This window comes from Apaloderma vittatum, unplaced genomic scaffold, assembly GCF_000703405.1.
Source record: "Apaloderma vittatum isolate BGI_N311 unplaced genomic scaffold, ASM70340v1 scaffold19963, whole genome shotgun sequence".
Taxonomy (NCBI): domain Eukaryota; kingdom Metazoa; phylum Chordata; class Aves; order Trogoniformes; family Trogonidae; genus Apaloderma; species Apaloderma vittatum.
In genome coordinates, this window is record NW_009710050.1 from 71238 (window position 1) to 88905 (window position 17668).

The 17668-nt window shown below is 36.6% G+C and overlaps 1 protein-coding gene across 1 annotated transcript in view; it reads right to left on the reverse strand.

Moving 5' to 3' along the window:
* The window catches only part of USP34 (ubiquitin specific peptidase 34), a gene marked incomplete at its 5' end in the record, with an annotated part of 85220 nt that overhangs the window by 58128 nt on the left and 9424 nt on the right, over positions 1-17668 (reverse strand). Inside the window, 15 exons of the mRNA XM_009867175.1 lie at positions 106-219; positions 1095-1249; positions 2496-2578; positions 3660-3755; positions 4573-4662; positions 5797-5924; positions 6010-6125; positions 7883-8097; positions 8552-9168; positions 9668-9798; positions 10187-10219; positions 10804-10933; positions 11343-11468; positions 13002-13094; positions 13188-13269. Of these exons, the coding sequence (XP_009865477.1) occupies positions 106-219; positions 1095-1249; positions 2496-2578; positions 3660-3755; positions 4573-4662; positions 5797-5924; positions 6010-6125; positions 7883-8097; positions 8552-9168; positions 9668-9798; positions 10187-10219; positions 10804-10933; positions 11343-11468; positions 13002-13094; positions 13188-13269 (2209 nt within the window). The remainder of the gene's footprint in view (positions 1-105; positions 220-1094; positions 1250-2495; positions 2579-3659; positions 3756-4572; positions 4663-5796; positions 5925-6009; positions 6126-7882; positions 8098-8551; positions 9169-9667; positions 9799-10186; positions 10220-10803; positions 10934-11342; positions 11469-13001; positions 13095-13187; positions 13270-17668) is intronic.

A 17668-nucleotide genomic window follows, 5' to 3' on the forward strand; every position in this document is an offset into this window, starting at 1 on the left:
TAGAAAGTAATTTGAATCTTCTTTCTGTAAATGTTACAAACACCGAGGAGTTCTCAAGAGACACAATGTTGCAGAGAACAATATGAGCACAGACTCTAGGCTTACCTCCGAGTTTGAGCCACCGTCATACGCGCTAGTAGCCAATCGAGCCAAATTACACAAATGCTGGAAGAGGTTTAGGCCAGTCATACTAATCGTTTCAGGTTTTAGTTGCGGCATCTAAACAAAAAAGGAATGCACTTTAGTACAGAAAAAAAAAAAATCACTGATGGAATAGATAGCAATTACAGGGTATTTATTTCATTAGCACAGAAAAATGTCTTTGTTACTACCAACTGTGTTTAAATGAGTTGATTAAAATTCATTCTTACAAAAGATCACACTCTCTGAATTCTATATAAGATACAAAAAAGCAACTATTATTGGCTTAAAAAAAATCCTCTTTTCTGTACCACTGAATTGGACTGTAAGAGCACAAAGGGAACAAAAAATATTATTCTAACATTAGCTGCTTAACTTATCAACAGCAGGGCACATCCATTCAAAAAACCTCATACGCTTACAAAACCAGACAAAAAACTGTGTAGCCCTGAAAAAGAACTAGACTACATTAATTATTGCACAGCCTACCCATTTTGTCATGTCCTCTGTTGAAATGCATGGGACCCCTTGCAAAAAGCTCTACCACTGCATGTTTGTGTTTTCAGTGGATATATTGCTGGGATTTATATGACCCTCTCCAACAGAAAAGTCATTTTTTTTTAGTCAGGAAAACTATATTGCATAAAGGAAAATATAGTTTCAGATAGTGCTTCAGATAGCTTCAGATAGACTTGCTGCATAGCTTCAGATGCAACACACAGGCTATCCACAAAGAAACGCTCATACAAATACTTGGGTGAGAAGAACCTACACGAATCCTTTTCTCATTTTCCTCCAAGCAGAGGAAAATCACTGCATGACAAGTGGGGCCCTCCCCAACTACTGAAGACATATTTTTCATAAAACCAATTTTAAATGTTTAATAGTGCTGATAGGGAAAGGAACCCTTTTATTAGAAGAATTAATAAGGTTGAAATTAACTCTCTACCCACCTTTTCCAAAAAAAGATGCTTGTAAGTCTCCATACCCATGGCGTGCTGATCTTTACTTCGTACTTGATTTAAAAACCAGTGTAGTGCATCATCGTAACACTCAGAATCTTCTACTAAGCAGTGCCACAGTATGTCCACTTGTTCTAAACTCAACCCTAAAATTGGGGAAGTATTTTTAACTATTCCTTTAGAACATCAAGAAGTTTTTGGAAAGAACAAAATAAAAACCGCACCATCTATCAGTTAGGAATTATACACTTTTCCCCTTTTAAAGCTGGCAGCAAGCTACAGTTTGGGGTTATTAGTGCCATCAGTTGTTACTAAACCAGTGAGTAGCATGGGCTGACCCGAGGTCTCATACCGAATGGCGGGTTGTTTCTCAGTTCATAAGTAATTACCGGGCACAACTCAGAGCCCAGCTTTGAGCTGGGTATTGAAACTGTGGCTGCAAACAGTCATCTCCAACCATTTCACTGCTACTCCTTTCAAGAACACTGTAGGTTTATTTTCTTAGTTGGCATATAAACATGTGTGATCCCAACAAATTTCTTTTAAAAGAAGCAAATAGAGTGTCAGAAGATGATTTTTTTTTTTTCCTCTTGGCTACAGATATTCTCATTCCTTCCTCTAATGACCAGAGGGACAAGCCATGCATTATACGCCAACTCTGACTAATTATAACGAGACTACACAAATGACGCCTCCCTTCACTCGTTTTAATAAATGACCGCAGTAAAATTAAGTGAAAGTCTGCACAGGGCTGATGCTGAGACAACACTGAAGGCTCTTAGTTTACAAGGGCTTATGAAGAGAGCGGCCAAAATAATTTATGGAAGCCAAAGCCACCAAGGGTTCCTAAAAACACAGAGAACAATGTTCAACTTTGAATTCCATCAGCCACATGAAAAGACTTTTAGAGTGGAAAGATTTCAGTGTCTGTACACATCGACTACCACACAGAACGCCACTTTCGCAAAATCTACTACAGGGAGCATAAACCAATTTCTGACAGTATTAAAATACAAATAATTACTTCTTTCTGGTATCACAACCAGGTATCACTGTACTCCAGTAAAAGATCTCTGGGAACATTATGGATGTGGAGGAAACCCACAAATCAAGAGTATGTTATCCTCATTTCGGAAACTAGTCCTACTATTTAGAAAAATTGAAGCACAGAGAACATCAAAATTTGTTCTCAAAGAACTGCAACAGAATCTAATATCCAGCGTCGGTTCTGCGCTTTTATCAAAATATCTTCCTTCTTTTGAAATAGCACCAGATTATTGAAAACTGAATCTGTTTAAAATCTCATATTTATTTAAGCTAACACTGATTATCAAGAACTATGCTAGCCTTACTACAAGGTGCTTCTCTGAGAAGGTAACCTCAAATACTTACTGAAATGGTCTGGTGATCCTAGAGTTGAAAACACACACGTCAGGAATTGAAGACGAACCTGAACTTCTGCACTGTGGCTGTATCTAAAATTTAAGTTTGTATGAAAAGAGAAGATTATTTAATTGTTTATTGTCATAACATTTTCCCCATTCATGTAGGTGCCTCTTAAAAGCATAAATAATTTCTTCTTCCAAGTTCCCTTTTGGGCTTATGGCCCACCTGTACACATCATAGAACCACACCAAACAAGGGGAATGACACACACTACTCGTTACCTGGTAAGGTACTACTTTTGTTGCCTTTTTTTGGGCAGGTGAGAGTGTTGGGTTTTTTTGCACACAGTTCAATTAAAGTGCATCATTTTGTCATTAGCACCTTGCAGGATTTGATCTTAATTTTTTTCCCTAACTTGTAAAATGCTGATATTTCTCCTCTAGCTTATACATACTCTTTATAAAAATATTTTCCTAACTTTTACGAAAATATTAACTTTATTTCTATTTTTAAGGAAGAAGCTGAATGGCCAAAGTAGCAGAATAACAAATTTAAAGCAATTCATCCCCCTTTCAAACAGGTTTTGAAGTAATTTCTCGCTAGAGCCATGTCCAATATAAAGACACATTATGAAGTACAAATTTGGCCCATAAATAGCAACACTTTCCACCTGTGGATGCCTGTATCTACACACGAACTTTGATATATGTCAAAACATGAATAGTCTATTCTTTCAGGACAGGGAGGCTAGAAATAGTATTGCTTATGCATATACACCTAGATTTAAAAATACAGATTGGAAAGTGCAGATGGAATGTTTTAAGACAGAAAGACTACTGCAAAGGTTAATAATAACACATTTTAAAACTGAAACATTTAAATAGCTTTATGATATAAAATCATCCTAAATTTACTAGAAATAATAAAATCTTTGTCTTTTATTTGTAAACAAACATCAACTTAATGTCTAATAAAAATTATAGGACAGTTGTTGCATTGGTTTTTCTAAGGAAAAAGAAGTTATTTTAAATGTTACTGTTTTTACAGACCTTTTATCCTCCTAAGCATGTAACATCCCTACAGAAACTATTTACTTATAAGAACACAACCGAAGCATCAAAGAAATATTTCAAAACATAGATTATCACTCAAAGTCAGTTGTGTACTTACAGTGCATGTTTATGCCGTCCTTCCCTGACTGCCTGAATGTAGTGTACCAAATTATCAAAGAAAAGTTTCATCATATTAAGTTCCTTTTCTGCCCACCTGTGTCAATTTAAAGGGCACAATGTATTAACGGTTTGCTTAAAAAAATCAGAAAAGCTCCAGAAGTTAGACAACTATTGTAGGAAAATTTAATACACATAAACCCCCAAGTACACATTCAATTTTCCATCTACAATGAATTCAGGGGTACTCCCCAGTACAGCACTCTCTTCTGCCTTGTCATCCATAAGGCCCCACAGTGTCGTTCTTTTCAGGCACAGGACTGACAGAACACTCCCTTCTGGGAGTTCCTAAAAGCCCTAATCAGAAGAAGTCTAAGCCAAAACTCAGAACTGGGTGTATAGTTAAGTGTCAGGTCAAAAACGCCAAGAAAAACTGCTGAGAATCACTGTAATCTCTCCCAGAAGTTCCACTAGTCTGTTCTCTATAGTTAGATCAGCTTGTTATACAGCTTATTCCAGCAAGGAATGCTATAGTATACATATTCACATCTCAAATGCTTCCTTATAAAATTAATTTTTTACTACTGAGAAGCACAATCAGAGGAGAATGATGTAACATCAAGTTATTACAGACTTTTACAATACACGATTAGTGGATGTCTAGTAATGCCTGTAAGTCCTTTGGAATGTAAAGGAGAGGGGGAGGGATTAAGAAAATAAATAAATTAGTTGTCACCTCAGTTACAACAGCAGTGCGTATTATTAAGAAATCTGTGCCTGACTGATTAGTTCATACACCAGTCAGATGATAACCTTAGGTCATTATTAATTTGGAGCACACTAGAGGAGCAAAGCCTTGCAGCAGTCCCCTAAATGTTATCACTTCCGTTGGCTGGGGACAAGGAGCTACTTACATCGTTATCCAATGTGTATCGTAACTGCTTCCAAATTGTTGAAATGTACCAAACAGCTTTGGAAGAAGACGAAGTGAAACTACTACTGATCTAAAGAAGAAAGTGAGACATCATGACAATATATGATTTTGACGAAATTAAACTAGGCAGTTTTAAAATTACTTTGAGAAGTTCAGGCTCAGTGAGCAAATATGCTAACTGAAAGTGTGGAAATGATCTGTGTGAAGTTTATCATCACTTCAGCCAATTAGTTTTCTGAATCTGAAACACACTTACTTCAAACTCTTTACATGTAATATCTTAGACACACATCTCTTGGAAAAATACGAAAATAAACCAGCATATATTCTGCTTACTCAAAGTTACTTACATTTCAGAAGGTAAATTTTTGGTTTTGAGTTTTGTAATATATAAGTTTTGAAATTTCAGCAAAAAAGATTGTGCTTTCTACAAACAGATAACATGACAGAAGTAAATCTGACTCAAACTTGTTATAGACATAAGTAGGTGTGTATTGTAAGACAACTAGAAAAACTCAAGAAGTGCATAAACTGCATTTAACTGAATGTTCTTATCGGTGATAAGTGTCTTCACATCTCTTTTATTTATTAATATCTCAGTATACTTGTAACTCATCTCACACATACAGTACTTAGCCAAAAGGTAACACTGCATGCAGTGTCCCACAGTTGACTGGTTGCATCAATAAAATAAATTCCACTTTTGCTAGTCTTCAAGCTGCATGATCTCATGGCTTTGATTGGTATTAAAACAAGTTATCCGAGGTCAAGGTATTAACTTCCACCTCCAGCTGCTTCTTCAAAGAAAGTGAAGCTCACAACAGATTCAGCGGAAAAGAACTTGTCTGTTCCGCAGCCACTTGCATTTAAAATCTAAATATTCAATTCAAAATACTTATATGCTAAGGCACCTGACCTTGTACTCAACTGGCTAAGATGCGGACCCAATTTCACCAAGTGGTAGGAAGGAAGTAACCTCTGGCAGAAGAACAGACAAATGCAACAAAACGAGAAATTCAGGACACTAACAGAATAAAAAGTGGAACATCAAACACACCCGTAGCACCTTGAAAACTGTTTTTAAACTTTTGCTTTTGTCTTGTTTAACTTGCCTTCCTGTGAAGTTAAATAACTGTTATAATCAACTTGAATTTCCTACATGTTGCAAAAGTAGATAAACGTAAAAACAGATAATTTAAGTTACCTGTTGTTTGCTAAATTTTCTAAGCAGCCTTCAATAAATCTCATTCGAATCTGTCTGTCAGTGAACCAGCATACTAAAGAACAGAGCAGCTTCTCTGCTTCATTTATTAACCCTTCGGAGAGATGAATCTACAGCAAGTAGAAAGAAAGGTCACTGAATAGTATATATTGATTTTTTTTTAAAAAAAATATTATTTTCTGGTATTCAACTTACTGCATCTTCATCCTGGACCAGATCCCACAAAAGGGTATTTCCTTTCTTACAAACGTTATCCAAATTAATGTCCGTCACCGCATTGCTATTATATTGATGTTTATGAACTGCTGGTCCTGAACAAAATACAAAGACCGTTATTGAAGAAATAGAAGAAACTATCTAATCCAAGCATCACCCCCTAAGTGCATGAACAACAGCATGCTTTATTTGTAAACTTGGCTATTTTAAAGTGCGTACAACATTGTAATTGCAGCCTTTTTCCTCATACAGGTTCTTCAAAGCAGACAAAACATTACGACCACACAAGAAGCCAACAGAACAGTTAAGCCAATATTTAAACTATTTTTGGCTAATGGCAAGGTGCAATAAAAACAGTACTTAAGAACTGCAGACGCACGTGCAATTACTTTTTAATTTAATTAGATTTCACTCATTGAGCAATTAAAATATTTCTTAAGTCTTTTTGTAGTGCTGTGGTGCAAAGGGAAGTATCTTTATAACCTCCACGGTTGGAAAGCAAGAGAAGAAGCAAATTTCAGTAAATTCCCCTCATACTGCATGATCTGCTGTATCTAACCAAAAACAGGAAAAACAAATTCCATTTTTTATACAAGATAAGAGTATCAAAGTGCATGATTTGAGAAACTCATCATGTTTTCATAAACACTGACAGACATATCCCTTCTTCTGTGTGGCCACAGCTGGCACCACTCATTTATCTACTATTTGATACTATTTTCACGTAACAGCAAAGTCAAGGAGAAAATTTAGACTGCGTGCAGCACGCTGTAATTATTTGCACGTGCAAAACTAGGGGTGTCAAAAATAATCTGCACTGAAGGCCTCACGCTCAAACAATAATTTAGATCTTCAGTATGATGTGTAATATCTATGGAAAATATTGAAAAAATATGCTGATTTACAGCACGTTTTAACTACAAAGTTTTAGGAGTTTATTCAACTCTGTAGTGCAGGGGAAAAAAAAAAACCCTTCCAAATTTTCAATGTCAGGCTGAAATTATAATTCAGTTCCACATAACAAGAAATGTTAAGCCTGAAGAAAAAAGAGACTTCTTACTCAACGGTGTTTCAGAAGAAGATATAAATAGTACTGGTTTTACTCTCTGCTGGAAGATAGCAAACCTGGTTCTGCCAGACCACTGAAGAAAAATGTCAAACCTTCACTAATGATACCCTCTATTATATTTAAAAGGACGATAAAACAGAAAATAAAGCTGCCACAATAGCATATGGGAAGATGATATAATTCTGTGAAGCGTTTTAGTAGCATCTTAAATTGCACCCTGAAGCAAACTAGAAGATTTGGCAGTGTAAGACGAAATACCATAAAATGCCCTTTAAGGCCAGCTCCCCAAGATATCAACTTATATTTTAACTCATTTTTCCAAAATAATCCTCTGTACAGCCCATTATGGTTAACTCATTTAAGATGACAAACGTACGGAATCCCAATAAATCCAGCTGCCAGAAGAAGAATTGCATAAAGTTTCAGAGAGAAAAAAACCTCTCATTTCAATATCACCTTATTTTTAATTAGAGAAATTGATTAGAAAAAACATTTGCTAGGTTTTTCAGTGCCTTTATTTGTTTGAACTTGCATTTAAAGCTTCAATAGAAATTGGGGAAAAAGAAATTAGAAAGGTAAATATGACTACACCTAATGTGATACAAAAATTAATCTCCTGGAGAAACAGTAAAATCTCAGTAGTCACCGTGGTTTCTCTGGGCAAATACACACGTATGGTTAAAATAATTTGATTATTTTAGTTATTGGAGACTAATTCAAAATTATATAAAACCATATTAGAACAAGCACAATATTTTTGTGTTTTCTTTTTATCACTCTTACCTTGAGTAAGATGCTCATGATAGATAGAGGCAAGATTAGGAAGGTGCTGCTGCAGATGAGATGTTAGCTCAGCATGGGAGTTAATCTGTACAAGCTCTTCCTCACAGCCAGACTCTTCCCCATCAAAATCAGCCATGTTTTTCTCTGATTTTGCACTGACTTGGGAACTACTGCAACTGACATCATCCGCACTGAGCATATCGTCAACCATATGCCTGCAAAAGAAGAATATTGGAATGGACAATATCAAAGAGAAAGTTGCGTACCGCAGACTACAAGGGAGTAGACATCTCCCTAAAGCTCAAGTCAGGATTAATTATCTGGCTGAACAGCAGACCTTCATATGAATTTGAAAGACAATTACAGATAAAGTGAAGGTCTCACTATGACGACGATTGTGTTGACTTTTTTAATGTTAACAAAATACAGCATTTTCCAAACTAATTTTAACATTCTCTTAAATTCAAAAAAATCCAAAACCTTTACAAAAAACTTTAATCACATTTTAACAAAACAGGCTATTTTGTAACTATCGGTGATTACTATCATTGGACAAAATTATCCTGATCTATAGCAAAACATCCATACAAATTTCTGCCCAAACAGAATATTTAGCTACTACTTTATTTCTGTTAGGGAGGGAATCAGAAGAAATGTCAAGCTACCTACCCATCATGGTGATGGTGGTGGTGGTGGTGATGGTGGTGATGCTGTGGCCCAATGAACTGTCGACAGTTAAATAATTCATTTCCAATAGTTTCCCCAAGGAAGTCCCCCGTGTGAGTTATACAGGAATCTTGAGAACCTTGTGAAATGTGAGCAGTGCTCATTTCCCCTGCCATATCGTGCTCTGCATCCTCAGCATGAGGACAAGCATCGAGCATTCTAATTCGATTATCCACAGGTGTCACAGAGTCAGCGTTAAAAACATGGTCCTTTCCTGCCCCGTTATTAGCACCGCTCCTCTCTGACGCCCCTTGTGAATCTCCCAGGCAAATGCCTGTCTGCGATTCCAGTTTCCTGCTTCGTAGATCTGTGCTCCTACTGCTTTTCTGGGGATTATGGCTCCTATCTTCTTCCTCTTCATCCTCCTCCTCTTTGAGAGCTTCAATATCTGCAATGTCTTCAGACTGCACCTCGCTACCAGGGCTTCCAGCGGACTGGCTTGCGTGACTGGAGTTGGCCTCATTGCTGGATCCATCACTGTGGCCACTGCTGCTCCCAGGACCGCTACTGCCATCCTCACCACTGTTGGCTGTCTCATCAGAGCTGCCTTGCATGGATTCCTGAAATTGTTTTAATATATAATCAGCATCATCCCCGTTCTAAGATCATTGTTCATTTATGAGGAAATGTGTCAAATCTACAAGTCTCTGCTCTTTCTCAGTTCGGCTGCCAATGACAAAATGCTCTGAGCAAGAGTCAGATTTAATAATTTAATTTTTGCATTACCTTATTTGTAGCAGGCTATATGCACAGGCTTTGCACATACACAGAATGACAGTGTGACACAAACAATATGTCATGCAATCTCTTCCTAAGAGATTAATCTTACTGAAATACAATTTAAATGCAGGAATGTGAGGGGTTTTATTACAGCGTGCTTGCTCGTGGGCAAGGTAAGATACATTCTACATAAACTGCATGGCACATAAGGCTCTAATTATCCATTATTCTGCTGCAGGTAAGCGCACATGTATCTATTCACGTTTTGAAACGATTATGGAAAAGTATTAATAGGCAACCCAGTAATAAAATGCACAGACTTAAGATTTACACTCTTACCTCTGTATCTGAGAGTCGCTGCTGTACATGTTTTGTTCTGTTAATAAGCTGTTCCTCCATTTCAATATCGCTGCCTCCACTCTGATGGGTGTCACTGTTGTCGCTACTTTGAGGGCTCGCTGCTGGTGACCCTAGTTCAAAACCACACTGCCCAATTACTTTGCGATACATATTAATTGCAATGTAACAGCATTACATAAACCTGCCTCAAAGGTGGAGCTCAACAGCATTCTTCCTGCAAACAGCTGAGCAAGGGATGGAACTCAAACAATCCGTGTACCTAAATACTAAAACTTTTTTTCAGAACATTGATCGTTTTACTACAAAAACTGTATTCTGATGTCTCGAGCTATATGAATTCCCTAGGTTTTACACAAAATGTAATTTTCATTTGACTCCTCATAAAAACATGATTTCAAATTTTTACTAGTTTTTCTTCTATTCAAGATGAATAGCTGTAGAAAAACACTGTAGTATCAAACATATCAGATTGTGGTGTACTTCTCAAACTATACTTACAAGGTGAGGGGGCTGCTCGTCTGAGCTCCTCTTCTTCTGAAGGAAAAAAGCAGGATGGAAAAATAAGTGACTAAAAATCTTTTTGTCAGCATATAGTTGTCCATGATTCATAAAAATCAGCAGTAGGAAAAGAAAGGGAAACTACAGTAAAATGGCTTGGCAGCACCTTCAGTAATGACTGTGGGGAAATACACAGTCAAGTAAAAAAAAAATTCCAGAAATAGCATGTAATATCAAAAACTAGGCAAAAACTAGATAAGCTTCTGTAAGATTTTATGTAGCTACGCAAGTTACAGATGTTCAGCAGAACAAGAATAGTTTACTGATGAGTTACGGACCATCTTCCGAATTAAAAAAAAATATTTAAAAAATAGAAAAATACATACTACTTTAGATATACAAACAGAATTTATCTGAAGTAGAAAGCTTTCCAAAGGTGCTCACAAAGGTTTCATGCTTTTGTTTTATCCACAACTTCTGGCTGAAAAATATGCCAGCACGACATTTGTTAGAAACATGTCAAGTAAAAAATTCTACACATCCTTTTTGTCCAAAGTCAATAAGGAGATTATGAAAATTAAAAATTTAACTACCAGATCCAGTAGAAATCCACATACCTTTTTTGTTTCCCATGGGTAGATTGGTACTCAGTAAAGATGCAAAGGAGCTTTGTTTTGACAGCTGAGCCTTAGCTGCTAGTGCATTATTCCACAGCGCTTTTATAAGCATCGATGCCAAATACAAGGTCTATCAAGAAACGCAGACGACAGTGCCGTTAAGAAGCAGTAGGTTTTGTATGCAAAGATCCACTGTTAATCTTTCTATACGCCAATACTACAGTTCCTCAAGATTAACTCATCAAAATAAACAAACACGGAAAATAATGTTGTGTGAAGCACTTCCTAATTTCAGACATGAAGTTAAAATCTATCAGTGGTTACGCAGTCTTCAAAAATCTCTGAAAAAAGACCATAATTCAAAAGCCAGAAAAGCCCTACGTGAAGCATGACAACTTTACTACAGTTTCCTCTCTTCTGCATTAGCCAATATTACTTACCTCTACGTGCACTACTTTAGAGAAGCCAAAATAAACCCATAACACTTGCTTACTATACCAAACAATCTTCTCATTACGAGACTTTATTTGCTTTGTTACCTGTTCAGTGTGAGCACTTGGATGAAGAGTTGAGACTAGGTTAAGAAGATGTCTAAGAGGGACAGGGTCCAAGTTTTTGATCAAAGAAGGAAACAAGTCATGTATGTAACGACTGCAATGCTTTAGCTGCGAACAGAGAAGGTAACAGGAATAGCAAAATAAACTTTAAAAAAATCCAAAGGTTGATAAAATTGCAACAATTAAAAAACATCACTGCACAAATTCTCGGGAAGCACTTGTCCAATAGTTCCCAACTTGGAAATAGTTCCCAACATCAGACTTGCAATTTTGAATAAATGTTCTTAACGGTGGTTACAACCTATGTACCTCAAAAGGGTTTTTTCATTCTTTGCTTATTTTATTCTGCCTTCCTGGCATATAAAACACACATGTCAGCAGCTAATGAGGTACAGGCTATCTTTCACACGATTCAAACCAGAATGAAATGATGTGGGTTCTATACACGGATGCATTCAAACCTCTTGAGATACTTGCTTCAATTCAGAGAACATAACATTTTGTCAAGAAGTTAGGTTTAAAAAGTGGAAAACACATTCTTTCACGCCTTCTATTCCTTTAATCTAAAGGTGTCAGCCTTATAAACAACATCAGAGGTTTAAACCTTTTACAGTAAATAATTAGGACACACAGTTCTGATACCAACCATACACATTTTGAATATAAGAGAATGTCAAGATAGACATGTGAACTGTAAAAGAATTATCGCATTAAGTTGTTATAATAGCATAAAAGATATTAAAAAATCCAGGTCTAACACTAGTGTGAGTTACTGTATATGTAAAAACATCTAGGAAGACAAAATATCGCTTCAAAGAAATCTAAGTGAAGTAATTATTAATTACTCTGATACAGAAAATTGCTGAAGTCTATTAGGGTGAAAACTGTTATAATGAGCATTTACTAAAATACCACCTGCATGTTATAATGACAGGGGACTACAGGGGATTCAGAAGGTGTACACAGTATTATTTGGTTGAAACAAATTACAGAGAAATACTGAATACATTTTAAAAAAAAATTCAAATTTTAACTCCTTTATTCTAAAATTATGTTCCCTATATCTGTTCAAAAAGATCAAATTTTATTACCCTGACCTTCATTTTGAGAGTATTTTTGAGAAAAATCAGCACTGAAATCTCAAGAGGTTTTCTAGGATTTTTTGGTATAGTTTTTCTTGTTTGGGTTCTTTTTTAGAGGGAGTTTTTTAATAATAAAGGCAGAATGAAACCACAGAAAGAACAGCTTCCACAACAGGAATCAAAATGTCTACTGTATTCAAATCCCCTAAATAAAGAATTTCACAACCCCCAAAAAGAGCCTATTATAGTTTCCAGGTTTACCAAGCGAAAAATAAAACCTCAGTGCCTTCTATAGATTTTAAATCCAGTACTGTAGCACAGCTGTAAACTTCACTGCCACAATTTTTACCTGGATAAAGGAAGTCTAGGTGAATTTTTGCATCTAACGAAAAAAGAGTAATTGTGGTAGTTACCTAACTTAAAACTTTGGTCAAGAAAACACTCAGACAGACAACAAAAAGTAAGAAACTCAGGCTTTACAAATATAAACCAAAATTAAGTTGCTATTTTCCAGTTTGCTTTTGTACCAATCTTGGAATTATAAACATTTTATATATACCTGTGCTGCAGCCCAAATACAGTCTATATGTTGAGTACTAAGTCTCCCTTCAGCTGCAAGAAAATTCAGAATCACTTGGCACTGTTTGATGATCTGCAAAGCAAGAACATATAGAGCAAAGATTTACTAAACCAAGAAGTTACTCCTCCATGTTTATACTAAATATAATAATAATTTTATACAAACCTCAATATGTAAATTTGGTCCAAAAATATGCTCAACTACATTGTTGCTGATAAGCCAGTCTGCAAGCTCTTTTGCAATTGACCTAGAGATGAAACAAGAGTGGAAATGTATATAAAATTATCTGCTCTTCCCTAAGAGAGCATGTCTTTCAAACTAATACCTGTAATTGTAGTGAGCAGAAAAACACCTTTTTGAACATAAAGCATATTCAACATTCACTCATTCAGGTAGGAAGCAAACAATTTCCATATTGTTTTCTTTAGCTGGAAGACTAATGTCAAATACCAACATTTCCCACTCGCCCTTCTGGATCATCAGCAAACACGCAACCAAGAAATCTCCCAACTTTATTAGTTAATAGAGCTCGAGAGAGACCACCTGCAGACCACTTGTAAAGACCTCGCAGGTAAGATTTTGCTAAACACCAATATTCAACCCAAGTTTATACTGAAATCCCAGAACTACCTGAATATTTTTAGATTCTCTTGCATAAATAGCAACCCATATAATTTAGAAACTTATGTTTTATGTGGTCATACACCCATGTAGCATACAGATACTTCAAAATTCTCACTTTGTTTCATCCACGACAATAGGGAACTTGACCTACTGCAAATCCATAAGCAAATTTTAGATCAGAACAGGACAAGGAAACCAAAAATTCTCCAAAATGAAAGCTGAACTCCCAGAAAGGACTGCCCTGTCTGGAAACTAGTGCATAAGCTCCTTTCTATTCCTTCCTCTGAAGCAAAGGTTTGTTTACCCAGATTTTGGCACCAGAAGCAGTTAGAGGACATCCCAGTATTTAAGGCACAGTCTGTAGTTTAAACAGCCCTGGAATAAAAGCACTCTGTTTCACAAGGAGGAGAGGATGGGAGGCAGAGGGTGTCTCAGAGAACTAAAAAGAATGATTTTTACCACTGCTATATGAGTCACATTTAAAGCCACTATTAAAACTCCAGTATTGCCACACTTTATCATCCCCAATAAGAAAACAAGATTCTTTAGGTAAAGAGAGATTGTCTTTCCAAATAGGATTCACTTTTCCAGGGCATAATATTGCCACTTCTTCAGTTGTTCTCAATCGCCTGATCCCTACAGATGAACTCAGCATAGTTCCTATTAACCAAAACACACCATCCCTATACTGTCCTATTCTAATTCCAGGACACGGGGAATCAAATATTCTTATACTCTTCAAAAAAGGTAATAACCCCTAACATTTAAGTAATCTCTGACTTGCAAAGTACAACAATTTACCAACAGTATCATTTAGGCTTATGGACAAATTAGCTCTCATACTGTAAAGTCAGTTAGACAGGGTATCTGCTCCAAGAGGGGTGAAAGAGATAAGCCAGGTCTGTTCCATGAAATCCAGATCTACTTAATCTCCAACAGCCTCACTTCAAACCAAAACCAAAACCCAACCACCACCTCCAACACCCCTAAGATGCCCACCCCAACCCAAACTTTGGTGAATGCACATTTCAGGCTTCAGGGCTTGGATTTTTGTCTAACAAAATCTGAAGCAAGATCTTTCCACACGCATTTTGTGATTTTGCAGATTTTACAGCTAAAGGCACTTAGTATTCGTTCTGATATATGCTACCAGTCTCCTTTAGCAACAAACACGGCTCTGAAAAACGCTCCTCTTATCCACGTGCTTCCATGCTGACAAGCACACGTGACCACAGAGGCGTTGCCCGCAAAGCTCAAGAGACTATAGCTCAGTTATTTCACTTTGTCGAGACAGCTGGGAGACTTGATATTACAGATTCATCTTAAATCACAAGTGCTCAACCCACACTGAAATGCAGCCTGCAAAGAAGTTCCTTGAACTTACAGCCTGTTCAGCCCCAGCTCCTTCTCATGGCTTTACACTGCTTGCCCTTGCTCTAGGCAGAAGTGCTCCTGATGCGTGCCCAAAATATAAGCAGAAAACCTCACAGTTTGCATTTGGCACTTATAAAATGTAGACAGATCTGGACACATGAGCAAACATACACCCACTAGATGCAGGAGACCTGAATGGATGCACTTCCGGTTATGAAACGCAAAAAAAAATAAAATAAAATAATAATCATATTGCATATGCTCCATAAAAGGCAAATGCTTTAACACCTGAGTCATAAGTCAGTGGAGGTCATTTTGCTCCAGGGCCACTGAATTTCTTCTTGGACCTGAAATTTTAAACCTGTAGCTCTCAGAATGAATCCTAAATAAACACAATGCTGATATGAAAGGACATACAGCTCAGTGTCTCTTTAAACTAAATAGTTCTGCTACTCATACAGTGACCATCAGACATAACATCCAGAGTCACGGGCTGCATTTTAGCTACTCCAAAGGAAAGAACAAAAACGCTCTTATAGAGTGAATTCCTTCACATCTTATTTAAATGAGTATGGCAGTTTTGTATCTCCAACCTGCAATACTTTTTTTTTTTTACTTCTGAGAAATAATGGATTATTCTTTTGAAGGAATGCCTTTTTTTAACAGACGTATTCTCAGCAGTAAAGAACTCCTTATCCTACTGGTGAGCTCAACTGTGATAAAATGACATCTCAGATTTCTGAAGGTAAACATTCATTTGATATGGATTTGTTGAGGATGACCAAAAACAAGAGGATCCTTGTGAAAGACAGAATGCAGCCTTTGTGTTTGCCAGAGAGAATTGTTCCTCCCAGAAAGTTTTGGTGAGGGCACACTAATCACTAAATATATTGCCTTTTAAAATGACAAAGTCATTACCAGCAATAAGTACTTTGTTCTCTGATATACTATGAAATATATTTCTCAGAACTGGTTCAGGGATTCACCAAATAAAGATAATTTTAGTGTAAGAGAAGGATGTCTGACTTATTTCCCAAAAGCTTCCATTTCAGGAAAGGTTCTTTTTGCCCAGTGGTCTTCCAGCTTGTTGGTAAGTTTCCTCACTTTCACACAGAGTGAAGATCTTAACTCACAAGCAATTCCAGAACTTCATCTAGACAAAAATAAAATGCCAGCTGATGGATAAATTAGCCTATGATTTAAGTTTGTGTCTTGCCACTTATCCCATTTTTACTTTAGTCATTATCAAGAGACCTTCAGTCTTGAGAGATTCTTGAGAAATCACTGAGTTCTGAGCTGCCCCAAATAAGAAAGGCAACCTATAATAACTTTTACTTATTAAATGATTTAAGTGTAATTTCCAATATTTTTCAATGTAGCTTAATTTGAATTTCCAGCTACGTCAAAGTTTCTTTCATACAGTCTGTATTTTTTGTAATTCAGAAGTATTTTTTCATAGAGCAATTTGAAAATTATTATATGACAACTACAATGCAGCACCACTACAAATCAGGCAGCTTAGCAAGAACTCAGTTTTCCATAAAAATATGCTCAAATTTTCTTTTGGAAGAAGTTCTTCAAAAGGTTATAGAAAAATCTTTGCCTTCCTACTGAAGGAAACAATGAGACTGAAAAACACATATTATGATCAAACTATAGATACGCTTGTCGCTGTAACACGAAAGTAGCCGTACAACGAATGGTTTTACAAGTTAGATATCTAAGTCATACAGACCTTCCTGGTAAGAACATTTACCCTGGTAATAAGATGCATTAGCTATTTTTCACAGATTTAGTAATCAGGATAGCAAGAGAAAAAGTCATTTAAAGAGCTTGACACTCTCTACAAGTCTGTGTTGTGGGTGAAGGAGAAGGAGAGGAAGAGAATGAAAAAGGTAGCAGCTACTCTAGTTTAATTGTCTCTGGATCTTTCTCACGCTGAATATCTAGACAACACACTGGGCTAGATGATCTCTAAACTTAGATTAAGTTTTCCCTAGACTTTTAAATTCACTGGCAATTCACGTTGGCCAAAAATAACTGTGTGACTTCCAAGAAAGGAAATTCAAGCCCCTTTGACATCTGTTTCCCCAGGCACTCCCCCAGAGTGTGGCGAAGAGTGGAAGCTACGCAGTTTCTGACACAACCTGATGTTTCTGAACTGTGCTTATGAAAGGTGAGCATTAGAACTAAATTTTGTTCCTTACTGTCAATAAAACTATGAGAGGAAACTACAGTTTATGCATTTTCCTGGTAGGTCCAAGAATGCTTCTCTAAGAGGACTGGGTTAAAGTCCTACAAACATTTTAATCTAAGGCTGTGGTGCAACACTTGGTAGCCACATGATGACCCAGATCCAGGAACAAATCCCACAGCAAAATAACCCCCCAAAGAAAACCTCATTTATCCAACCAGTCAATTCTCAACACAATCCAGCACACAGGTCAGTACTGGGTGAAATACAACAGTAAGTCAACAATATCACTGAAAAACATAATGTAAAATCTTTTAAAAACCGTAGAAATACAATGAGCAGCTTTGCAAAGGATGAAACATAACGTTTCTTAACAAAACTCACTGAATTAGGATCTACAACATAAGAATGGATGGGAAACACCGATCTCAGCTTTTTTTAATGAGCTGAGTGA